The 25,330-nt window shown below is 61.4% G+C and overlaps 1 protein-coding gene across 2 annotated transcripts in view; it reads left to right on the forward strand.

Annotated features, from left to right (window-relative positions):
* Positions 1-877: 877 nt before the first annotated feature.
* EPHB3 (EPH receptor B3) overlaps positions 878-25,330 on the forward strand; it is a 28,153-nt gene continuing 3,700 nt past the window's right edge. For both annotated transcript variants that reach the window (XM_074878619.1, XM_074878620.1), the window contains exons 1-8: positions 878-1,020; positions 14,554-14,618; positions 14,988-15,660; positions 22,920-23,075; positions 23,231-23,566; positions 24,373-24,497; positions 24,664-24,832; positions 24,927-25,032. In XM_074878619.1, the coding sequence (XP_074734720.1) occupies positions 924-1,020; positions 14,554-14,618; positions 14,988-15,660; positions 22,920-23,075; positions 23,231-23,566; positions 24,373-24,497; positions 24,664-24,832; positions 24,927-25,032 (1,727 nt within the window). In that variant the 5' untranslated portion in view covers positions 878-923. The remainder of the gene's footprint in view (positions 1,021-14,553; positions 14,619-14,987; positions 15,661-22,919; positions 23,076-23,230; positions 23,567-24,372; positions 24,498-24,663; positions 24,833-24,926; positions 25,033-25,330) is intronic.

A 25,330-nucleotide genomic window follows, 5' to 3' on the forward strand; every position in this document is an offset into this window, starting at 1 on the left:
GCAGCATGCCAAGGGAGCAAAGTCTGTCCCACACAGAGCCCCACAATCTCCCCATGGCAATGGGGTGAGAGATCGGGGAGAGGACTGAGGCACTCATATGGCTGCTTGCATGGTAGCCAGCACTGTCTCCCATGAGGAGTGTGGTGAGGAAGGCACCCTGGGGGTGGGGAAAGGGGTTCTGGGGGGTGTCACTGCAGGGTGCTCTCTGTATGTCACCCTGGCCAGGATCCCAGCACTCAGCCCTGTCACCATGGAGGGAATCATGGTGTGGTGGGGATGGATGGGAGGGATGGGATGGGATGTGTGGGATGCATGGGGTGGGCTGGGACAGGATGGGGTGAGATGGGGTGGCACAGGGTGGGATGCATGAGATGATGGGATGGGACCATAGAGGATGGGATGGCAGTGGGTGGCACAGGTAAACCAGGCTGCCAGTGATCGGGCACAGAGGGTCCCTGGCCCGTCAACACATACGCTAACAGGCTCCCGCACTCAGCCGCACGCGGTGGGGGCAGGGCAGGGCGGGCCTGGGGCTGCGGGGCAGGCCGGGAGCGCGGCCCCTTTAAGAGCCCAGTTCCGCGGGCGGCCGCTGGGTGGGGCGCGCTCCCCGCCCTGCGCCTCCCGCGCCGGGGGGCGGGGCCACCGGGGGCGCGCCGGGCAGTGCCCGCCCCCTCCGATTCATCTTTCCGCAGAGGCTCCGCCCCCATCCCACCGCCGCCCAATGGGCGCCGCCGCTCGCCGTCGCCAGGGGCGCCGGGTTGCCAGGGGCGGGCTGATTGGCGGGCCGGCCCCGCCCCGCGCGGCTCAGCGGCGGCAGCGGCGGCGGCGGCGCCAGAGCGCGAGCGTGGCGCGGCGGCGAGAGGAGCCGCGCGTGGCGCCGAGCTCGGGACTGCCCGGCGGGGCCGCCCGCACCGCCCCCCGCCATGGCCGCGGCCCTCCCGGGGGCCGCCCCGCCGCCGCCGCCGCTGCTCCCCCTCCTGCTGCTCCTGCTGCTCCCCGGCGGCCGCCGCGCTCTGGAGGGTGAGTACCGGGGCGGGCGTGCCCGCCCGCCGCACCGGGGCCCGTGCGATCGCGCGCACACACATACACACACACGCACCCACCCTCCAGGGTGTCCCCGGCCCACCGGGCCTCATCAGTGTCCGCCGCGGGCTCGGCGCGCCGCGGACGACCCGGCTGTTCCCGCGGGGAGCTCGCCGCCGCAGCGCGCCCCAGCCCTGCTCCCAGCGCTTAGCCGCCCTCAGTAGGTTTCAGAGTCAACGCCCCGTGGAACCGAGCCCGGTGCGGCCGAGGCGCGGCGGCCGCGGCCGGCGGGGAGCGGCGCCTCGTTGGATACTCGGTTCACGTTCCGAGGCTTTTCGCCACGACCGAGAGGGCTGGAAAATTAATATTTCTTTCAGTGGAATCTCATGGCGTGCCAGAACTGGTGGGGCCGCCGGAGGAGTGTCCGTGTGCCGTGTCCGGCTCCATCCCTTCCCCGGCGGGGCTCGCCGCGCCCGCCGCCTTAACCCGCGAGACTCCGGCGTGGGACCGCCGGGCCAGTGGCCACGCGTGCCGCATCCATCCCCGAGCGGGGCTGTGCTCCGCGGCTCGCCCGCCCCCGCGGGTGGGCGAGAGAAAGCGGAGAGGAGGACAACCCCCCGCGCTCCGGTGGAGTTGGGGATAAAGGGAGGGTTAATTGTGTCGTCCTCCCCTCGGAGGGTGAATCCCGGTCCGCGGGGCAGCGCCGTCGCCCCCCCCGGCTTTGAGCGAGAAAAGCGGTTTCTGGCCCCGCTGGGGGACTCGGGGGTCCCGGGGCGGGCAAGGCGGGCCGCACCGTGGAGGAGGAGGAGGGGGCCCAGGAGGGTTTTTGTCTCGGCACAAAGTGTGCGCGGCTCCGGCCGGCAGCGCCGGGGGCGGCGACGCTCCGGTGTCCGGTAACCGAACCCGCTGCCGGAGCGACGGGAGGGGGTTGGGAAGGGAGGGAGGGAGGGAAGGAGAAACCCCGAGCGGAGAGGAGCTGCCGATGCCTCCGCCCGGGCGGGGGGCGGCGGGGGCTTTTGTGTGGTCGGAGGCAGTTTTGTGCTCGGGCTGCTGCTGCCGTTCACCGTCGCCCCGCGGGCTGCGGCACCGGGGGGCGACCATGGGCAAGGAGCCCTTCTCCGCTGCGATTTGTTGGGGGGACACGTTTCCTCCGGCTTTGGGCTTTGTAGAAAGTTTAGGGGGTGCTTGTTGCTCGTGTTTCTTTTCATCCTCCCTCCCTGCGATTTTTTTTTTTTTTCTTTAAAGGGTAGGGAAAAAAAAATCATTCTCCTTCGTCCGCCGTAGGAAACGGAGAGTGGGCCTGCTCGGTGCGTGAGCTCCGGGCTGAGCGGGAGCCCCACGGCAGGAGGGGAAGGGAGAAGCCTGCCTGCACCCAGCCCTCTCGGGATGAAGGCTCCCGGGGAGCCCTGCCTGCTGGAGAGGTGCAGGCAGGGAGCCTGGCGGGGCTCCACGCCTCCGGGCAGCCCCTCGTAACCCAGCAGGGGAAGGAAAGCCGGCGTGGGGGCTTGGCGGCACCGGCGTGCGTCGTCCAGGGACTGTCCTGCCAAGTCCCCGGGGAGACGGGGCGCCCCAGCCTCTCCCCATCCGCCGTCCGGGGATGGAGCGGTGTGAAGAGCCGGATGGAGAGAAAATAAACAGCTCCTGCTGAGGAGTCGCTGGGTTTTCTCAGCTTCCCGAGTGTGCGGAGGGGTCAGGGGCCGAACACGCTGCCTGAGGAGGTCAGGGCCCAGCTGGGTGCCAGCCCAATGGGACTGCTTCGGGGCTGGCTGGCAGCAGCCCAGCATTTTTGGGGCTGGCCCCGATTCCCCTGGGAATTTTTTTTTTTTTTCTTCTTTCCCCTTCGCTCTTGTCTGAGCTGGAGGGAAAGTTGCAGCTGAGCCAGGAGAGGTTTCTGCCTTGCCCAGCGTTAGGAAGCTGTCGCTCGCGTCGGGGTCAGCCAGCTCCTGTGCTTCTGCTGCGCTGGGCTTTTCTGTCTGCTCGCGACGCTGCTTCCTGACAGGGACCGGTGCGTTCGAGCGGTTACTGTAAATCTAGCATGCACGTTCGTTCGAATATTTTAGTGCTGATCATAAATCTGGCGTGGCCATAAATCTGCGCACACGTCCTGCAGACAACGACGGCAGCAAGCGGTCCCTGGACCCGGCCACCTCGCCATCCCCCTCCGAGGAGGCAACGGGCTGGGCTTGTGGCCAGTGCCCGGCTGGGAGGGCAAGGGGCTTCAGGGCTGGACGGCACTGCCCGTTCCCAGGGGGGTGGCAGGGAGTTAGGTTTCTTTACAAGGCCCCACGGGGGTGGAGGGGAAAAGCCGCGCTCGGCAGCAGCTCAGTGAGGGCTTTGTGCTGCCGAGGAGAAAATGGTTTCTCTCCAGATCCTGTAAGTGCGCTGGGTCTGTTTGAAGTCACAATGTGTTTTTCTTCTCCGGTTCAGCAGTCCCCAGGCTGGCTGCAGAAGGAATGCTCTATCCGGGGGCAACAGCGGATCCTTTCTCCAGCGTAGGGGTTGGAGCTGGGGAGTTTGTCCCGGTGGGGCTGTGGGAGCAGAGGCCCTGTTGGGCAGCAGACGCAGGGAAACTGAGTGGGGAACGTGCTGTGTTGAAGGCCCTTGCTGACCGTCCGGGAATAAAACCCCAGGCTTCAAAACGTCCCAGCCCAAGGGAGCGTGGATGGCCATAGGCTCCATCTGCCCGTCACCCCGGGGTGCGGGTGGGCTGGGACTGGGACCTGCTCTCCCAAGGAGCTGCTTTTCCGGGCAGCTCCTGCCCTGAGCAGCCTCGCTGGGCAGAGGACTCTGTTTAAAGTTGGGGTTTCCCACGTGCTCCCCCACAGACCCCCGTGCAGAGGCACCGTATTGCTGTGCGTAGCCCTGAGCCGACTCAGGCTCTAGCGAAATACCCAAACTCCCCCGAAGCAGGAGGATTTCTAGGGGGGATTTTCCTCATCTGGGCTTTGCCTGTTGGCAGCTCCCAGACCCCAGCCAGGCGTTACGCAGGCTGACCACGCTCCTCTCTGCACCGGCAAACCCCTGCTTAATTGACCCCTGGACTGGAACTGCCAGGTATTTTCTTGGCAGGGAGATTTGCTTTCCATTTAATTACTTTTCACTGAAATGGCATGTTTCTCAGCGGGGTGATGGGGGGAAGTTAGCCCTGCTGTTTTATTGATGCTTGGGGTAGGACTGCGAGGGAAAGCGGGTCGTGGGGCTCCGCAATGCTTGGGATTCATTAAATCTCCCATTTCTCACTAAAAGCTCCGCTTGAGGAAACCCGCCCCGTCCATACTCCTGAGGCGGGGAGAAGGGCTTTCCTTTGTGTCAAGCGGAGCATGCGGAGAGGGAAAACTTGCAGCACTGGGGTCCGTTTGCAGCCCTGTGTTTCTCCCCCAGTGTATGGCTTGGCCGGCGGAGGCTGTGAGGCCGTGCCTGCCTGGCCCTCACGATTGGGAATAGCGGCCTCTGGTTTTTAAGGAATGAACCGAAACTCCTTGTTTTGTTGTGATGACTTACTGCGAGAGATATTTGGGGAAACCAGTTTGTTGCATTTTCTTTCCGTGAGCCGTTTGGTGCTGCCACTGAGGCAGGGGAGCTTGGCGTTTAATTAAAACAGCCCGAGCAATCTGAATCACAGACTTGCATGTTTTTAAAATTGTAGCTGTTCCTGTTGTGCTGAGTCAAACTGGTTTGTCGGGATTAAGCGTCTCCGCCTGGGAGCCGCGCTGGGGGAAGGGTGCCAGGGCAGCCCCGGGGTCGGGATCCCCATTCCCTGCTGGCGGAGGTGGCAGGGTGGGTGCCAGCCTGCCCCCCCCCACAAGGAGAACCCCCCCAGGAAATGGGGGACTGTCCCCACGGGCTGCAGTGGAGCCAGTGGCTGCCATTGCCTCGAACTTCCTCGAGGTTGAAGCCATAACGAGTTGGCGTCCCTTCTGGGATGGGCGTGTTCCCAAGCGAAGTGTTTTGGGGGGACAGTGGGGATGGGGGTGCCCCTCCACAGCCAGGAAGCTCCTTGCAGGGAGCCAGGCAGAGCTCCATGCCTGTGGGGACAGGCTGCCATCTTGAAGGCCAGGCAGCCTTTTGCAGTGGCACTCCCACCTGGCTGGGACACTTGAATTCGTGTTTTGCTTTTTTGTTGTGTTGGTTTTATTTGTTGTTGCTCAAAAACCAGTCCTGCGCTCAGGCTGGGGCGGGGCTGGTGGCAGGACACGGGCCGTCCCCTCGCAGAGCCAGGCCCCATCCAGACTCCATGGGGAGCCCAACAGGAGCCATTTTGTAGGGCGGGTGGGCGGGCGGCCGGCGGAGGGCCAGGCCTGGCGCTTGGTGCTCTTGGCGAGGCTTTGTCCTCCCGCTTGGGCTTCAGTATCGCCCGCCCTCAGCATGGCTACAGAGGCCTTGTGGGGCCGAGCTTGTGAGTGGGGCTGCATCCCCTTTCCAGAGGGGCTGCAGCCCTCCCCTGCCATCTGCTTTCCCCTCAGGGTAGCTGAGCCCTCCAGCCCGCACTCCCCGAGGTAGGAGGGAGCAAGCCCAGAGCCGGCTTCGCATGGCCACCCCTCTGAAGAGGAAAGGGAGCCATCTTGGGAAGAGGCAGGAGCGCGGCGGCAGGGCCAAGCGCCAGCCCCATGGCCGCTCTCTGCGCGCGTGCCAGCACGTGCCGGCCAAGGGTCCCGGCTGGGGGCAGGGCAGGGGATTGCTGGGGGGGTCTTTTATTTTATTTTTGCCCGTCACTAAGCTCCGCGCTGCCGGGGCCCAGTGTTTCTAACGCATGTGTCAGGAGCTGTTGACAAACACCTGTTTCCCAGCCCCCTCCCCAGGAATGCCCCGGGGGCCCCATGGGGACTGCAGTGCCGGGGGGTGGGAGGGGGTAGCAGGGACACCCCCTCCCTGGGTCCCTCACCCCTCCCAGGGGAGCCCTCCCCCAGGGCTTTCCTGCCCGGCAGCAGCTCTAGGAGGGAATTTGGGCCTCCCTGTTCCTCTCCAAGGTGTGGCCGTCGTGCAGGGCTGCCAAAACCCGTCCCAGGGAGGGGACACTAGTCCCGTCGTGTCCTGTTGTCCCCCCCCCTTCCCGACCAGTCCTGCTTGTCCCTTGGGTGCTCAGCCGCCTGCCCAAGCAAGGGCTGGGGCGCAGGAGGGACCCCGCAGGGCGAGTGGGGAAGGGGGGGGGGGCGCTCGGCGGGCGCGCACGCACACGCGGCGTGCGATCCAAGGCCTTTTTTTATTAATGAGAAAAATGTGCAGGGCTTGAGCGATCGCCAGGAACAGATTTATTCTAGTTCCCCAGAAATTAAACTGAAATGAAGGAGCGAGTCAGCCTGGCCCGGCACCCCCTCCTGACTCTGTGCTTGTTTTAACTCTGGAAGAATCTGACTTTGGGGGTGGGGGAGGCGGGGAAGGGGGGGGATATTTGGGTTTAAGCAGTTCCAGATGGGCTCAGTGCTCGAGGAGAGCCGAGGAAGCGAGCAGAGAGCAGCATGGAGATTTGGGTAACTGCCCCAGGCAGGAGAGAGGAGGGAGATCTTGGCAGAAACTCCCGCTCCGCGCTGCTGGGATGGGATGGAGCTTGGCAGCCGAGCCGCCCCGACTGTGGGGCGAACCTTTGGATGTGCAGCGAGTAACCTTTTTTGGGGAGGGGGTGGGTTTTTTGTTGTTTTTTTGTTGTTTTTTTTTTTTTTTAAATATCGTTACTCCTTCTCTGGGCTCTTTCCAAAAGTACAACCTGGAAAAAAATGGAGCTGGAGGGGGAAGAGGGGCCTTTTGGATCTCAGCCTGCTGCAAACGGTTACCCTGCGGAGGCAGGCCTGCAGCGCCGACCGCGTTCCCTTCCTTCCCCTGGGGACTCTGGGGCTCTCCATCCACCCGCGCCAGCCTGGCTCAGCTTGGTGGCCCCTGCCCCATGAAGCCACGGCCACAGGGCAATGGGGCCACGGAGGGAGGTGGCAGGAGTGTCCCCATCATAGCAGGGCCTGGAACCAAAGGCGGTTTTGCGGGTCGATTTGCTGCCTACATCCTGGACGATGGCATTCATGGCTTGAACAGGTCTGGCATCTCCCGATCGGGTGAGTTATTTCTGTGGCAGCGGAGGGCGGCTGCATGGCCATTCCTGCTGGAGATGGTGACCTATAAATCTCTGCTGCCTGCTGGCCACAGAACTGCTTGCCCAGCGTGGCTGGTCATGTTGTCCCCATGGTGTGGAGCTGCTGCAGGCAGCCCCTTCCCCTAGGCCAGGCAGGAACATGCCCATCCTGAGCGGGCAACAGTTGCTTTAAGGCCAGCGGGGAGGGCTGAGAGGCTGGCTGTGGGGTCTGTCCATTCCCCTCGCCCACAGCCTGGCAGAGCAAAAGCAGCTTTTCCCCCGGGCAAGCCAAAGCAGCGAGCACCGGGCACATCCACTACGTGGGCAGGGATGGCAGCTCTTCCCCGGCTGAGCTGACCCCAGCGTGGTGCACCGGGCTCTGACATCCGAAATCCCCGCGGTATTAATAGAACAGTAATTGCAGTGCAGGGCTGGACTCAGGCAGCTGGCGCTCATCCTCTCCCGGCGTCAGTACCGCCTTTCTGCGGGACCGGGGCCTGGCAGCGGGACCTGGCAGGACTTGGGCAGCGGGCAGCACGTGTCCTTGGCGTGCGATTGCAGGGCAGGAGCCTGCCGTCCTGCAAAAGTCCAGGGCTCCAAGCACCGTGCTTTGGCGAGGGTGCATGCAGCATGGGTGCTGGAGCCTGGCTTGGCATGGCCCTGCTTGCAAAATGGCAGAAATCTGCCCTCCCCGGCTTGACCCGGCGTGTGACCGGGAGGAAACGAACGCCCATCCCTCCCCGCATCCCGGGCGCTGCCACTTGATCTGCTTTTCGCAGAGCTGGCACCTGTCCTCTCTCACATGCTTCAGTCTGTCTCGCAGCCGTCAGGAAACAGCTCCTGGCGAGGAGCACGCGGCCGGAAAGCCCTCTTCAGCCAGTTAGCGGCCGGCGGGTGGGCGACAAGGGAGGGCTGGAGGGAGGGAGCGTTCCCGTCCCCCTCCGTCCCACGTGCCAGGCAGCTCCCTGTCATCCAGGAGCTGGATTTGGCCCATCCAGAAGGTGTAGGGCATTGGGGTTGAATGGGGGGACTGGGAGGGAGATGCAGCCAGCTGATGGCCATCTCCCCATGTGAGATTATACCCCGGTGCAGGTGTGAGATTAGGAAATGGAGGATGCATCCTTGGAGAATCCTTGGAATTGGCATCTCGGGCTCTGCCGCGAGTTTACCATGGTGCCAGCGGGGCCGGGACTGGCAATGGCGCTGGGACCAGCGGTGCTGCCCATCCTCGGCCAGGCTCTCCGGGGCAGGGACTGTCTGCCCTGGTGCATGTGTGTGTGGTGTGTACAAAGGGGCCTTAATCTCAGTTGGGGCCTCTGGGCCCTGCCATAATGCAGAAATAATGAGTCTATTATTAAGTGCCCACAGTACTTCTTCACTCTGGTGGCTCGCCTCCAGCAGCAGGCAGAACCTGCCCCGCTTGAAGTGGATGTGTCATCATTTGCCTCAGCAAATCCGATCCCCTTTGATGATGGGCCAAACGCCCTTGGCATGAAGGGCCACAGCTGTGATACAGGCCCCATTTTTTTTTTTTTTTCTCCCCTCCTCTCTTCCCTTTGTTCCCAGTTCGTTGGCAAGTCATCGGCTCACCCCAGACCTGGGGCAAGCGCGTGTTGGTGGGCATGGGCGGTCTGAGCCCCCACGTTCCCCTGGAGAGGGATGGGGTGGGGGCTCGGCTCCCATGGTGGCCCCGCATTTCCCCCCTCGGCGCTGGGGAGCAGCAGGCGCCCTGCTCGGCATAAGGACGGGTTCCCAGCGTGGGCGGCGATAGGGAGCACTCCAGCCCTTCCCTTGGGCTGAACCACACCGCCTGGCCTGCCCGGCCTGACAGCCAGGGGGAGGACAAGGGTGGGACCCTGCACAGCCCCCTGGCCTTGCACTGGACGCTTGGGTGGCCAGGCGTGCAGGAGGCATCCCCGGGAGAGACGGGATTCCCCGGGGGAGGACAAGGGCGCCTGGGCTGTGTAGCATGCCGACAGTGCTGCCAGCCCCGTCCCTGCAGAGGGAGCTGGCAGACAGCATCTGCCAGCACTTTCGCCAGGCTCCCAAACCCTATGCTTGGCACCTCTGCCATGGGTACCCCCGGCTCACCCCGCGTACTGCCAGTCCCGCAGGTGCCCTGCCTGCTGCCTTCCTCCCTGGCTACAGTGTTCCTCACTGCTCTCCTGGCTCTCAGCTGCATCAGCAAGAGCCTCGCCTCCCCGCGGTGCAGCTTGGGCACGAGGGGCTGCCGAGTGTCGAAACCTCCCAGCATGCCACCTCCCATGCACGCGACGGCTCCAAAGCTGCCGTCTGCGGGGTGCTCTGTGCGTGCAGCATGTGCTCTGCCCTGGGCTGAGCGGGATGGGAGCGCTTTCCCAGTACAGGCAGCATGTGGAGTCTCTTGGCCTCGGAGCGGGGCCATCCCCTGCCCGGGAGGAGGACGGCCGTGGGGTTTAGCTGGGGTCAGAGGGGGAAGGACCCTCCCAGAGGAGGAGGAGGAGGGATCCGGGTGGGCGGCACGCTCTGGGAAAATGCGTCGCGGGGTCTCCCAGACCTGACGCGCGCGCAGGGCGCTCTGTGTGGCTCGGCTTTTGTGTACGCGAAACGCTCGTCAGCGGGAAAAGTGCAACCTCAGGTTCTCTCCCACAGGCAGCTCTTTGTTCCCAGATAAAGGACCTTACACCAAAGGCCCTTTGTGCCGCTGCTCAGAACGGTGCCGGGATTAATTGTACCGATAGGTGCTTGAATGGGGAGCGCGCAAGGCTGCTGGCTCCTGCCGTAATGATCTCCAATACCGAGGAGGAAATTAAAATATGTGGGGAGATGCCCCTTTTGGTGGCTTTTTGACTAGCAGGCAGTCACCAAATTGAAAGTGCATCCCTAAACAAGCTGCCTTTCCTTCAAGAGGATCCCAGCGTGGCGGTGAGGGGGAGAGGCATCCGGCACCACCGCGAGCAGCCGCCACAGTGGAAGCCAAGCCATGTCCTGGGGCAAATGGCTCAGCCATTGGTGCTGTCTAAAGGAGTCCAGCGTGGGGCAAGTGGCTTGTATGGCTGGGCCACTTGCCCCACGCTGAGCTCCTGCAGACATGGTGCCATGGTGTGCATAGCTCCCAGAGAGCACGGGTACGTTGCAGAACAGGTTCCTCTGTTTGCGGCAAGGCTGCGTGGGTGTCTTTACTAACTTTCCTCCCTTGCCTTCTTCCAGGATGCTCTGGACTTGCGCGAGCTGCCTTCTCCTCATCGGGGCGAGGAGCTGGCGTCCTACCTTGCCAGCGCATCATGATAAAAGCCGGCGGTCCCCATGTTCAAAGGCGAGATTGTTCAAATCAGAGCCGGTTGGTGGAGAAGATTGAGTCTTCCCCAGCGGCTTCATCTTGAAAGAATTTTGACTTTTCCCCCCCCCCCCCCCTTTCTGGCTCAGCCATTGCTGCCGCGCGCGTCTGCCGCTCAGCAGCGCGAGACGGGCTCTCTGGGCCTCTTAGGGGGGGAGTTCAAACGTTTTTGCTGGCCTCAGACCGTGCACACTGCATTCCTGAGCCCCTGCGTGGGGAGGAAGAGGTCCCCGGCTCCAGATGGGTCCTCGCCAGGGCTTCAAACAGCCAGCGAACTGCTGGGGACTCTGTGGAGGTGACTGGAGGGCTGCTGGCAGGAGACCCCTGTTCTTTGCAGCTTGGGGTGCGCCTAGGAGGAGATTTTTGCAGGGCGAGGAGGAGGCAGCTGGAGCGATGCTCACAGCCCTGTCCAAGGAGCGAGGCTCTTTCCCTGCCCCAGGATCCCACTCTGCTGTGGAAATCCTGCTTTTACATGGTGTTGACCATGGCCTGCTGCACTCGCTGAGTGTAGCGACGCTCCTGCTGCATCCCTTGCCTTTGCCAAGGTGAAGGTAAGGAGAGGACAACTCCCCAGCGCTGCAGACAGTGATAAAGCAAGCCTTAGGGTGACTTCCCCAAGCTGGTGAAATTGGGAGCCAATTTCCCCTTGACTAATGGGACCAGGCTCTTGCTGTGGTGTGCGGGATTGAGGTGGCTTTGACTCACCACTCGGCCAGCCCTGACATTGTTCACGTCCCTCCGAAGTACCTGCAAACCTGAACTGAGCCAGGAAACCATCGGTGCTGCCTCTGAGCCCACTGCGTGCCAAAGGCAGAGAGCAGCCAGCTACTCCCGGCTGAACCCCGGTGCTTGCCCATCTCCCCAGCCCTGGACGCTAGTACGTGCCCTTTCATGGGGGGGTCAGCGCTTAGTGTGCCCCGGTGTTTGCTGGAGAAAGGACACGTGTTTGCTGCCAGGCTGCTGTGAGATCTCTGCGGCAGCTTTAAGGGCAGAGAGCGGTTTCTGTGGCTCGGCTGCAGCCGGCTTGGCTCAGCATGTTGCCACCGGCCCCGGGACCATGCAGCGCAGCAGCCCACGGGGCCCTCTGCCCATGACCTTCACAGCGGTGGGCTGCGAGGGGCTAGGGAGCTCCGCTGACCCCCCCCGGCTCTGCTCACTCCCATGGCTGCAGGAAGCCCCCACTGCCCTCCGCGCTCAGTCTGGTTTTTTTAGCTGAGTTGCTCAGTGATTTTATTTTTATTATTTCCCCTCCCCGCTCTCTCTGTGCGGTTTACGTGGCTCTTGCGCCAGCGGCCGGCTTGGCTTTGTCAGTTTTTTTCCCTCTGCCGGTCAGATGGCAGATGCTGCCAAATTAGGATGCAGGCAGCGAGTCTCCTGTCCGAGGCCAGCACTCTTGGGGAAGGTTGATGCCGGAGGGGACGGCTGCCCACATGCCCTGTCCTGGGGCTGGGCCAGCATGGCAGGGGCTGCCTGCATGGGGCCTGCTGGCACACAGGGGAGCTCCCGCACACCCTGGGCAGTTTTGGGGAGCAAAGCTCCCCTCCCACCCCAAGAGCAGGGATGCCCACACAGTCAGGTCCGGCCTGGCTGTGCTGCAGCTGGCCATGGGGATCCTTGTGCCGCCCTGCTCGTGGGCACACCCTGCCACCCAGATCTCCATCTCCCTGGCCTGACTCACCACCGCAGTCGCTTGCCCGCACCAGCCCCGGCCCTGAGCACGCAGGGCACCCCTTCCCCGCTCCTCCGGCCAGGTCCAGCCCTCCTGCAGAAACACCCACCCTGCTGCCTGGCCAGACCCACGCGGGGTCTCTACACCAGGACTTGGCAGCTCGGCACACTGTCAGCACCGAGCACGTTTGGCTCCGTTCCGCCGCCAGCGCGGCGTGCCTGGGCCCTCGCACAGCACCGCTGTGCCCTTATTAGGGCAGCCAGAGTGTGGGGCCTGTCCCTTGGAGAGGTATGAGCTGCCCAGCTCCGCAACCTGCTCCCCCATGGCCTGGCACTGGCTGCCTTCTCTGGGAGCCACCCCGGTGCAGGGTTTGGAGGAGTGCGGCAGCGTCTTGGGGAGGTCTCATGGCTGTGCGGAGCGACACTCCAGCCACTGCTGGCGGTCGGTAGCTGATGCCTTGGGGAAGGGGAGGGGAGAGAGATGGAAGTTTGCTGCATCCCCTGGGCAGGCAGTGCCTTAGGACTGGGCATAGGCTGCCCCATGGGTGTCCAGCCCCATGCATGTTCTGTGCCCCAGGCCTCCTGATGTCTGAGTCTCAAGTCCCCCTGCATTACCCACTTGGCAGAGGGCCTTAGTTTGTGTTTTTGAGAAACAGCAAATGACCACTGCCCAATAACCACCTCTGCGCTCCTCCTGTTTGCAAACGAGCTGGTGTCTGTTTGTCCTTCCTGTTGTAGATGCTGCTCCCCTGACCCTCTCCCAGCTGAAAAGCTGGCACCATGAGGGGTTTTCCTCGCTCTGTCCCTAGTGCCATGTCCGCTGCCAGTGCCACCACCCTGCAACAGGACTGTGTTTATGTTTGCTCCACGTGCACAGCCTGGGAGAGAGGCAGGCTTGCCGGCCAGGCTGGGATCCTAGCAAACAGCGAGGCGGGTCGGAGAGCCCACGTGTCCCCAAATGTTTATCGGTGCCGCGGTGGCACTTGCAGCCTGTACTCCTGGCCTGTCCATGGGTGCTGGCTCAGGAGCTGCTGGCGGGTCTCCCCAGTGTGGGACGCAGGAGGAAGGTGTTTACCTCCAGCTGGGCTTCATCTGAAACCCTGCGACGTGTGAATGTTTCCTTCCTCCTCTGTGCTTCCTCCCTGGCTGGGTCAGCCTGTGGTTTTCCTGGGGTGGAAGGAAAGAAGCTGAAACTGCCTCTCGCTTCCAGGGCTGAGCTGTGGTGTCTGACACGGCCGAGCTGCCCTGGTGTGTCCTGTGCCCCAGCCATCAAGAGCAAGTGGCTCCCAGCCCACTGCTAGCTCTGGGGGCTGAAGAGCCACGGCTCCCTGCCCTGCATCTCGGGGCTGGTTGGGCTGAGGGATAGACAGAGGGATAGACAGCCCTTGGGGAGCTGTGCGGGGTCTGGGATGGGGCCATGCCTGCAACCAGTTAGGGGGATGCCCTCAGCAGGGAGGAGTTTTGGAGCTGGTCATGGACCCTGCTCGGGGCAGGCACCAAAGCCCCTCTGAGCACACCAGGGTCTGCAGGGGGCTGTTGCCCAGCTCTGGCATTTGTACCCGCCATGCCCCAAAACCCCCTTGGGCAGGAGAGAGACCAGAAGACCCCAGGGGTGCTTCCTTCCCTCCAAACAGCCTACGGGGCCATCCCTGGAGTGGAGGTCACAGAGCCAGCAGCCCACAGAGGGACCGTTGGCACCAGTCCCAGAGCACATTGTCATTCTCCATCCTTGCGTTTCGCTCCCGGTTTTTGTGCGTGGTGCTTGCGCGGAGCCATGTGGCTCTGCCTGGGATTAGGGACAGCTGCCTGCAATTGCAGCTCTTCCCAGACAAGCGTCTCGCTCCCCCAAGGCTGGGGCTGGGGCTGTTTGGGGAATGCTGCCGGGGTGGTTTGTCTTGTAGTCTGCTCCAGGAATGTTGGCCAGACGGTCAAATTCTTCTCCCCTCTTGTAAAATGAGTGATGTGGGGCGTCTCTGGGAGAGCAGCCTGCCAGTCCCTCCTCCTCTGGATAAACCTGCCTGGCCCGCACCACCCTGTCATGGGAACGGGCCCTTTCAACCCCAGCCACAGTAAATACGCGCCCTGCCAAAGCAGAGGGGGAGGGCGCAGACAGGGGTGCGTGTTCTCCCTCCTCTGGCACCCCCCCACACTGGCCAGGAGACATGGCTGGCCGTGCTGGTGGCCGGGGGTGGCAGCCCGTCGCCGTCTCCCCTTCACCACCTGGCCAGCTCCTCGTCCTGCCACTTCCCTGCTCCGGCGTGGCTCTCCGGGGACGCCTCGCTCTTCCTGTTCTCCTGACGGGAGAAGAGAAATCTGGAGTCTGTCTGCGCCGCTCCCCCCTCCTCCCACCATGTCTCACCCCCCAAGTTGCTGTTTTCCGCAGAAATGTCAGGCTCGGCTCTCCTCTCCCCCACTCCTCCTGTTTTTTTTCCCTCTAATCTTGGCCTTCGTCTCCAATTACTTCTTTCTCTCTTCCCTCTCTCTCCAGAGACCCTGATGGACACGAAGTGGGTGACCTCTGAGTTGGCATGGACAACTCATCCGGAGACGGGGGTAAGTCTGGAGCCAGCCCCAGTCCTGACCTCCAAAGGGCACGGCTGGCCCCGGCCCCACGGGAATCAGGGCTGCTTGCCAGCGCCTTCACGGAGCTGGCTGCGTCTTCCCCCCTTCCCTCCCGTGCTTCTCCTCTTGCCTCGTGAAAGCATCTCCTCCTGACTCCGTGCCGGCGGAGCGGGAGTGCTGTGGTCCCTGGCCCAGGTTGCTCTTAGTCACTTTGATGACCAGGAGGGTTGGGATGGGTGGAGGTGCAGCTGCTGCTCTTCCCTGTTGCCCAGTCCCCCCCCCACCCTGTGCCTTTTGCAATGTGTCCGTGGCACTGATCTCCCCGGCTGGGGGTCTAATCTGCTCCCCTCTCGCTCGCAGTGGGAAGAAGTCAGCGGTTACGATGAAGCCATGAACCCCATCCGCACATATCAGGTGTGCAACGTGCGGGAGGCCAATCAGAACAACTGGCTTCGCACCAAATTCATCCAGCGCCAGGACGTCCAGCGTGTCTACGTGGAGCTGAAGTTCACCGTGCGGGACTGCAACAGCATCCCCAACATCCCCGGCTCCTGCAAAGAGACCTTCAACCTCTTCTATTATGAGTCGGATACGGATTCTGCCTCTGCAAATAGCCCTTTCTGGATGGAGAACCCCTATATCAAAGTGGATACAATTGCCCCAGACGAGAGCTTCTCCAAGCTGGAGTCTGGCCGGGTGAACACCAAGGTGCGCAGCTTTGGCCCTCTCTCCAAGAACGGCTTTTACCTGGCCTTCCAAGACCTGGGAGCCTGCATGTCCCTCATCTCCGTCCGGGCTTTCTACAAGAAATGCTCCAACACCATTGCTGGCTTTGCTATCTTCCCGGAGACTTTAACAGGGGCTGAGCCCACCTCTCTGGTCATCGCACCAGGCACCTGCATCCCCAATGCGGTGGAGGTGTCTGTACCTCTGAAGCTGTACTGCAATGGTGATGGCGAGTGGATGGTACCTGTGGGAGCGTGTACGTGTGCTGCTGGATACGAGCCGACCATGAAGGATACCCAGTGCCAAGGTACGCGCGTGGCAGAGTGACCGTGGCTCTTGTCCCTGCGGGCGTGTTGATGCGGAGGCGGTTTTGCGTTGAGCTCGGTCTGGTTTTGGAGGCTTGGGAGCTGGGCAGGCTCCCTGCAGAGGTAGCAAGGTTGTATCTCAGAGGACTGGTCTGCAGTTTGACTCAGCATCTGGAAGCCTTAAAGCCTTCATGGTCCGGACTGGCACGGTGTCTGCCATGACACGCTGGTTAACATCTGCCGGTGCTGTCCTCTGTGGGATGCATGTCCTCGCTGGGATCTGCGGCTCAAGGCATGGTCCTCAGCAGGGATCCAGCACTTTTAAACCTCCCTCTCGCCCCTGCTGCCGTGTCCAGCGTCTCCCCTCTCTCCCTCCTGCGGCGCTTGTGGCTGGGGCGAGTGATTGTTCCTGGCAAGGGTGATTTCATGCTGCTTGTGCAGAGGCACTTGGAAACGCCAGTGCTGAGCAGGGCCCCGCTGCGTTGGCTGCGGGAGAAGCCGTGTGGATGTATGCCTTCCCCTGCCAGCGCTGAGGGCTTGCAGCAGGGAGGGTGGGGAGCAGCATGAAGGCAGGGGAGCCAAAGCTCCCTGTCCCTGCTTGGAGGGGAGGGAAGAGCATCCTGCACACGGAGATATTGGGGATGGAGAGCCACAAGTCCTATGTGGGTCCTGCAGCTGCCGTGCTCTTCCACAACAGCTCTGGTATTGCTGTTTCACCCCAGGTTTGGTGTGTTGATAAAGAAAAAATCTGCCCAGATGGATGTTGCTCTCCCTTGGGGTGATTTTGTCTTTGGGAGCCACTTCTGGCACGCAGGACCCTGTCATGGGGTGGCTGGGGTTTAGGCAGAAAGGTTGCTGCTCCCCTTGGCTGGAGGCGTTGTGCAGGGAGCGGGATGCCGGCTGGGCCCCCAGCACTGGATGCCTCGTACTTGCCGATGACGGGATGCTTGGCGCCGGCCCTTTGCTCTTGGCAGGGGCGATGCAATTTGGGACAGCCCATGACGTGGGGCTCAGGCCAGGCCAGCCTCTCCACTGGCTTTGGGAGCAGCATAGCTGTCAGCCGTGCTGCTGTGGCTGGTCGGGGAGAGCTCAGCCTCCACAGGGCCACGGCTCTGCTGGGGAGCCTCCAGCGCTGTCAGTGCCAGCACAGACCCGACTTCAGTGTGCTGGCCCCCTGCATCAGTCTTGTGAGCAGCCGATCTGGCTCCTCCTGGGGCAGATGGACACCGGTGCCAGGCATCCATTGCCAGGTGAAGAACCCACACTTAAAAGTGTGCTGGGGTCCCTGCTCCTGGGGAGCTGGTTTCCCACTTGCTTGGACTGGGACATCTTAGGCCGTACGGGGTGTTTGCTCTTTCCAAGCAGGGAGTGGGGTTTGGGCACAAGGTGACACCATTTCCAGCCAGCATCCGGGCTGTGCCGAGCAGGGGTACCCCAAGGCATGACCAGGGGCTCCTCGGGTCGGGCTCAGGGCATCGCTGCAGCCCCAGGGCGAGGTCCCCTCTCCACCCTACCCCAGCCAGGCAGACACTCACATGGCGGCTCTCCCAGTGCCTTTGATTTCCCCCCAAGCCCTGGCTTTTTCCCCAACACACAGGGAAGCCACACTGAGCTGTGGGCACGTCTCCATCCGGCAGCCTGCCCTCTCGCTGGGCAGAAGCGGCGGTGTCCTCACGTTTCTCTGGGAAAGTTGCTGTGCGCTTGTAGGATCAGATTTTCCGCCATATGATCGTGTGTTTTAAGTGGAAACAGCTGAAGAAGGGCTGGGAGAAGCTGGAGCCGCAGCTCCCTTTTCTGCTCTCGGCTAGATGTTTCCTTACCCCTTTTCAGCAGCCCGGCACCGCCAAGAAGGCTCTCAGCCCCCGTGGCGTGGGGAGAGGTGCGGATGCAGCCCCGCAGAGCTGGCGTTTCGGCGTTCCCGCCCCAGGGAGGCTTCACCACGCGAGCGAGGAGCACTCCGGAGTGCCAGATGGCATTTTAATAAATAACAATACCCAGTTACTGCTTAGATGGGATAAGCCCTGTTGTAAATCTCCCCCTTTCCCCAGACTTTCAGTGGTCTTTGAAGATCTCCTCCTCCTCCTCCTCCTCTTTATCTCCATCCAGAGCCAGGATTAGACCTTGCATTCAGACCTGTTACAATGCAGCTTGTATCCCGGTCCCTTGGGAGCCGAGGGCTCATCCCGCCCGGCTGAAGGCAGTTTCTTTGGCATGCTTTGTAATGCGATACGCCAGGCTGGTATCTGGCGCTCTAGTCCTGAGTTGCCACAGCATTGATTTGGCATCTCATTCTCAGCCTCATTATCTTTATTTAATTAGCACACGGTCCTTCTGGGGGTTGTGCCGCTTCCCACACGCTTGCCGCCACACAGAGCTGCAGAGGCAGCTCTTGCAGGACGAAGAGGAGCTGCTGGCCGGGAGGGGGATGAAGGCTCCCACATGCCTCTGCAGGCAGGGGTGCACTGCCTTCACCCCCTTGCACCCCAAACCTTGAATCCCCTGGGATTCAGCCTTTCCCCCAGCCCTATCCCTTCTCCTTTTGGTTTGCAAGCACCCAAACCGTTCCAGGGATTTGGTGTCAAGGCACTCCCTGCGTTGCGCAGGCAGGCGGTGGGAGTTTCCTTCAAGCAGTGCAGGGCTCCCAGCGCAGAGCAGCTCAGCATGCGGCACCTCCCCAAAAATGCTCCTGGGCATGTGCTCCCCACACCAGATCTACCGGGGTTTGCACCCCTCGTGTTGCTGGCTTAACCCAAAGGTTAACAGAAAGGTTTGAGGTCTGGCTGGTTTGGTGCCAGGGCTAGCAGCGAGCCCCCTCCTCACATGGCCCTCGATGCCCGTAGGGGGATCCTTAAGAGTGGCCATGGTGCCCCCAGAGCCTACACCCCGCTCAGGAGGGGGACTGAGGAGGTGTGGTGCAGTCGATGGGCACCCAGTCCATCAAAGCCCCTGGGGAGACAGTGTGTAGTGTGACACCACACTCTCCTCAGGCCCATTTCTCAGCATTTTGATGTCCCTTTTCTGATGGCACCAGGCACTGTATGTTTGGGCACAGTCAGTAGGTGACAGCAGGTCATGCTGGGGCCAAAATCTGAATTTTTGCGAAAATAAATTTCCCTTGCAATCAGTGACTAATGGAAACATCACCCCGAATTAAAAAAAAAAAAAATATGCCAAGCAAGCATTGCACTTGCCAACTGTTTGCAGCTTTGCATTGCAACATGGGCTTGCTGCATGAAACCCAGGAAGTGAAACTGCCTGCTATTAATTGCCTGGGCTTCCAGATCAAAGGCAGCTCAGCAGTGCAGGCAGGGGAGAGCTGCCGGTTTACAGCCAGGCAGCTCCACAATGGGTTACTTGTAACACAGTCGAGGAAATCTGCCCCTGCCGTCCTGCCTGTGACCCGCTGTGGCTTGAGAGGCAGCTTTGCTTATTGAAATTTTTTTTTTCCTTTTAAAAAAAAATAAAATTGTTTTCCCGCCTGTTCTTTGGATGCCACTGTTCAAAACCCTGAGGGCTCTTTCCTTTCTCTCCCCTTCAAATTTACTCCATTCACTTTTGGACTGCGTTAGCGTGAAATATTTCCACCCAAAGGGTGATATTTTTAAAAAAAAAAAAATCAAGTGCCTTTTAAGAGAGACTTAAAAAGAGAGTTACCGCCTCGGCTGTAGCCAGGCTGTTGCTTCCACAGCTCTAATCCATCTGCAGCCGCTTACGAAAGCGGGAAGGGAGCGAGCCGTGCAGGTTCATAAAACACAGATCGTCCCAGGCAAACTCGATTGCTGCCTTTAAAGAAATTACAGGGTTGCTGGACAAAGGGATGTGATCGGTTTAATTTATCTAGGCTCAAGTAAGGCATTCTGCTTCAGTCCTACAAGGCAGAGAAATAGCTGGAAGGATGCTACCTGGGCTGGAATAGCATCGTGTGGATGGGAAAGCAATTGAGACCTGAAACAGGGTAGTTTGGGGCTGGTATTTCCCAATGTGCTGTGGGCTTTCCCTCCCTCCCTTTCCCAAGGGAGGGGACCTCGAAGTTTTGGGGATGCACACGGGGTTCGTTCCTGCTTGCCCTCATCCCATGCAGTAATGGAGGCTGCCTGCGGGATGAGTCACTGCTCTCTGCTGCTGCCAGGAAGGTTTTATTTCGGTGGTTTTTTCGGCTCCCTCCCTTGGACTTTATTCACTGGGGTGGGAGTTGTATTTGGGAAGAGTGCCCTCCTCTTCCCCCAGCCCTGTGCTGCAGCTCTGCAAGGCAGGATCAGGCCCCAGAGGTGAACAACTGATGAGAATCCTGGAGGGGCTGCCAGAAGCAGCCGGATGGCCAGCGGTGGGTGCCGTGCCGTGCCGTGCCATGCCAGGTGTGCTATGCCCTGTAGAAGGTGCAGGGGCGGTTTTGCAGCAGCCCCACGGCTGCATGACTGCCCTTCTCCTTCCCGCACCCCGCATAAATCCCCTCCGCAGCTGATCCCCGCTGTCAGGCCAGGCTGCATCTCCCTCCCATCAAACCAGCGGCTCCTTTTCAGGCCGGGGAGTTCCGCTTCAGTTCCCTGACCTGTTATCCTGTGGCTGTCAGTGACTGTCATGTTCTCCCCGGAGGTGACCACAGCCCGGCACCAGGAGATGTGATCTGTGTGCAGAGGTTCAGGGTTGTTATTTTATTTGAGGACACTTCAGCAGGAAAAGTGCTTATGCAAACCTCTCAGTGGGGAGAGGGGAGCCCGGCTCTGGCTGGATGGAGGGAGTCACGTTCCCGCTCTGGAGCTCCCAGGCTCGTTCCCCGGTGTGCTGGCCAAGACAGTGGTTGTTGTACAGGCAGTTTCTTGCAGAGAAGAGATGACACAGCGGCTTATCCACTGGGGACCTGGGATCAGCTTTCAGCTCGGTTACAGTCTTCAAATGTGGCGGCTGAGAGCTGTCACGCTGCCACCAAGGTCTTTATGCTCTGATTTATTAAGCAGAGTTGGAAACTTAAACACTAGAGTGCATCTGGGCCTCGGTCCCTTTCCTGCTCTTCCCCTGCTTAACAGGGCTGGGATGTGGCTCACCCCCCTCCTGCCAGGGTGGCATGAGGGTCAGAAGAAATGACCTTCATTCCTTGGGCCTGCGCTGGGCACTCCTGCAGGATGGCAGGCAGCTGCCCATGGATGGCTCTGCCTGTCCCTTTCTCCCACGTCCGGAAGTGCAGGTCACTGTCCCCTCCGTGCCTCTAACCCACCGGGAGCATGCGGGAGGCCAAGCGCCATCATCCTTCCTGCATCCTTCACAGAGCACCTCGCTGTCCCCGGCTGCCATGCTGCGCTTGAGCTGTGGGCTCTTCAAAGCTCTGGTTGCTCCAGCTTTGCTCTCCCCACAACAAGCCTGTTTTTTCAGGGGGTTTTGTCCCTGATGGATCTGGGCTCCTGTCCATAACCGAAGCATGTTTGGCAGCTTTCTGAGCCCAGAGCGTTCCTGTCCAAGAGGTTTCAGTCATCTCATTCCTCAGCAATCTGGTTCCTTATGTGTGAATCTGCATCCACCCAGTTTGAACCGCCCGGGACTCTGGTTGGGGTGGGTCTGCCTGTGCCGAGGCTGCTCTCTACCTCTGGGCATCTGCTGTCCACGTCTTTGCATTTCATGGTGGCGAGGGTGGCCCAGGCTGGGGGGACAGGAGCCCAGGACCTGCTGGCTGGTGGCTTCCATTGTTTGCAGAGGAGCAGGTCTGCGCACTCCTTTGCCCTCCAGCCTGCGCAGATGGGATGGGCTAAGCTTTCATTTCCAAAGGGAAGGCCCAGAGGCTGGGTGAACTCAGGTCAAGGAGCTGGAGTGAGTCGAGCCATGTGGTCGGTCCTGTTTTGACCAGAGAGGAGTCTCCTTGCCGGAAGGCTCGCGCCCGGGGAGCAGGAAGCAGCTCCTGCCGCCCATCCGGGCAGGGGAGCTGGAGAGCGCACGGTCCACAGGTCCCCTCCTCGGCAGCGGGGTGCCTTCCCCCATGATGGGGCTGTTCATGCGTCCCCCTGCCCAGCAGCACCGCGATGGAGCAGGGCTTCTCCCCTACAGCTGCTGCCGCTCGGTGCCTTGACAAACCGGGGGGCCAGGACGGCACCCCGGAGCTGTGTGCAGGTCCCCATGGGGCTGGCCCGGCAGCGTGTGACTCAGCAGCGCTCCACACCCCACGCGTGGGGCTGCAACCAGCCGGAAAACTTCCACTGAGGATGTCGGGAGATGCCTCATAGCAGGAAACTTCCGCTTGCCGCAGCCTGGTGAAGCACTGGGAAAACCTCCTCCTGTTTACAGGGTGATGTGCCACAGGCATGGGAGGTGGGACAGGGCTGCCGGGAGGGTTATGTGCCCTCGGGAGCTGCCCTAACCCCAGCGGGGTGAGGAGGATGTGCCCCCCTTCGGGGCTGTCAGTGCTGATGCTGCCCTGGCCGTGGCAAACGTGGTGATGCCAAAGCAGAGCCAGCGCCAGCGGATGTCTCACTGCTTTGGCCAGCTGCGAACACAGAGCACAAGACCCGCTTCCTTGGGGCAGCACTGCGATAAATCAGGCTATTTCGAGGTGTGGGTCAGGTTCCCGAGGCCGCTCTGCCCCTTGGCTAAGTGCCGTTAATCCTTTCAGATACCCCTTGTTACAACTAAACACCCCACGGTGCCAACCAGGCCGGATCCCAGGACTTGTGACTCCTTGAAGGACCCTGATCAGAAGCAGGGGTAGGAGGTGGCAGTGATGCTGAAGCAGCTCTTTAGCCAAGGACCTGCAAGAATGTTTTAATCTCACTCAGTGCTCCACTTGAGCCAGCCTCAGGAGGTGCCACCGCCCCATGGCTGAGAGGTGGCTGAAGAGCCCAAGGCGGAAGGTTTGGGGCTGAGTGGCTGCATTTCGGGCAGCAGAGGCCTCTTGCAGGGGCTGCTGCGGGCAGGGCTGGGGTGTCCTTTCCTTCCCATCACTGAGAATGTGATCTCCTAGCTGGACCTGCCATGATCCCCATACAGCTGCCGGCCCGGCTGCCCCGGTTCTGCTGCAGGAGCTCAGTGTCTCATGGGCAGAGCTGTGCCTGCACTGACGGGTGCCCCTGCCCTGTGCCGGCAGCTCGCTCTCGCCCACCCTGCCCGGCCAGGGCACAGCTGACAGCCATGGAAAGGCTTGTAGGCAGCCTGTGGTCCTCAAGCCACTGATGGAAAATTTGGTAGGGAGCAAGGAAGGGTCTGCCCAACCTTGGAGGGGGGGATGGTGGATGTTTTCTGGGTGCACTTTATAACTCAGGTCTGTTTTCCCTTCCTCCAGCGTGTGGCCCTGGAACCTTCAAGTCTAAGCAGGGGGAAGGTCCCTGCTCTCCCTGCCCTCCCAACAGCCGGACCACCTCTGGAGCAGCAACAGTTTGCACATGTCGAAACGGCTTTTTCCGGGCAGACACGGACCCCGCAGACAGTGCCTGCACCAGTGAGTCCTGCCCTGAGCGAGGAGGGGAGGCGAGGGGAGCTGTGGAGGTGGCAGGGTTCCACATCTGGGTCGAGGGGAGTGTACTGTGCCCACGCCAGAGGTGAGCGGGGCGTGGGGGCACGCCATCCCTGACCCCCGCCCCGTTCCCCCCGTAGGCGTCCCCTCTCCCCCCCGCAACGTCATCTCCAACGTGAACGAGACGTCGCTGGTGCTGGAGTGGAGCGAGCCACAAGACACGGGCGGGCGGGATGACCTGCTCTACAACGTCATCTGCAAGAAGTGCAGCGTGGAGCGGCGCCTCTGCACCCGCTGCGACGACAACGTGGAGTTCGTGCCGCGCCAGCTCGGCCTCACCGAGCGTCGCATCTACATCAGCAACCTGATGGCCCACACCCAGTACACCTTCGAGATCCAGGCCGTGAATGGCATCTCCAACAAGAGCCCCTACCCTCCCCATTTCGCCTCCGTCAACATCACCACCAACCAGGCAGGTCAGTGGAGCTGCCGGAGAGCAGAGGCTGGCTCTCTGCCGCAGAGTGGAGTGGGGATTTCTTGCTGACAGCCTTGGAGGCTGCAGTCCTTTGTGCTGCTGTGTTACTGGCTCTCTGCGCCTGCATCTAATCCCCTGGGTAAATTCTCCTCTCCGTTTAACGCGTGTCCCTGGAGGAGATGAGATCAGAACGCGTGCAAGCAGAGAAGGGCAGGGTTGGCAGATGCTCCAGAGAGTTCTAGATCTCGTAGACCTACCCCAGAGATGTTGTGCCTGCTGTGAAGGGAGGAGGAAGGAAATGAGATTTCTCCCCTGTGGGCCTGGGAAGGCTCAGCACCAGCCCAAACCTTCGCAGCCAGCTGAGTGCTCTGCCGTTCCCTACTTCCACCCGCTCTGGCCCGGCTCCAGCGTGCTGGTAATCTCCAGCCGCTGCGCTCTGATCTGATTTCACGGGTCTCGTTGGTGGGGTGGAGCACGGAGCTCCTGGCGAGTGGAGGAGGGGAGGGAGCCCTGGTTTGGGCTGGCAGGGCCCTTCCCCACACCAGCTTGCAGCTAGGCGTGGGGTGAAGCGTTGCCTCAGTGCTATTTCTGAGGCTTCCCTTGGTCCTTTATCACCTTGGCTGCAAGATTGTGAGATCACACCTCTCTACAGAGACTTGTGGGAGGCCAGTCTCAAAGCTTCTCCATGCTTTTCCTACGAGGTTATCCGAGCAGGTCCCAGGCAGAGAGTCCCCTACGCCGATGCAGGATGGTGGAGGGGGGAGCCTGGCACAGATGACTCAGAGATTCCTCTGCCCTCTTTCCTAGCCCCGTCTGCTGTGCCTACGATGCACCTGCACAGCAGCACCGGGAACAGCATGACGCTGTCGTGGACTCCCCCGGAGAGACCCAACGGCATCATTCTTGACTATGAGATCAAGTACTCGGAGAAGGTAAAGCAGGAGGCAGAGCAGCCTTCCCCCTCCTCCAGCCCTCCTGGCTGGCCGTCAGCACCATGGCAAAGGGGCACCCTGCAGAGAGAGTGCCTGGGGGATGTGGGAGCCAGCAAAGCAGGGGATTGCCTCACAGAGGTGACACCCACATGTGTCTTCCCTACAGCAAGGCCAGAGCGATGGCATCGCCAACACAGTCACCAGCCAGAAGAACTCAGTGCGACTGGATGGGCTGAAGGCCAATGCTCGGTACATGGTGCAGGTCCGGGCTCGCACGGTGGCTGGATACGGCCGCTATAGCCTCCCCACGGAGTTTCAGACAACTGCGGAGGACGGTAGGTGCCAGGACCAGGCTGCCTCCATCCCCCAACCCTCCTATGCATGCTCCTTCCCCAGCTTGACTTTGATTCCTGCCTCTCCCTCCATCAGGCTCCACCAGCAAGACTTTCCAGGAGCTGCCACTGATTGTGGGTTCAGCCACTGCAGGGCTGCTATTCGTCATCGTTGTGGTGATCATCGCTATCGTCTGCTTCAGGTACTGGCTTTGCAGGGACGGGGGGTTCAGAGCTGGGTTTGGGGGTTGCTCATGTCTGCCCCAGAGCTTTTCCCCCTTGCCTGTGGCAGCTCCAGTCTGAGAGCGAAGGACTGGACCTGCTGTACGTGGGTACCAGAGTGCGGGTCCTGTGGGAGGACTGTGCATCTCTGCTTCCCAGCACCATCTGGGGCTCTGCCCAGGCTCCTGCCATCCTCCCTCAGCACAAGTAGGCCATCTTCTCCCATTGCACCTTGGGTGGAGGGATGGCTCTGCTCGCAGGCTGCCGCAGGGGAAGCTC

Source organism: Strix uralensis, chromosome 9 (assembly GCF_047716275.1).
Source record: "Strix uralensis isolate ZFMK-TIS-50842 chromosome 9, bStrUra1, whole genome shotgun sequence".
NCBI lineage: Eukaryota > Metazoa > Chordata > Aves > Strigiformes > Strigidae > Strix > Strix uralensis.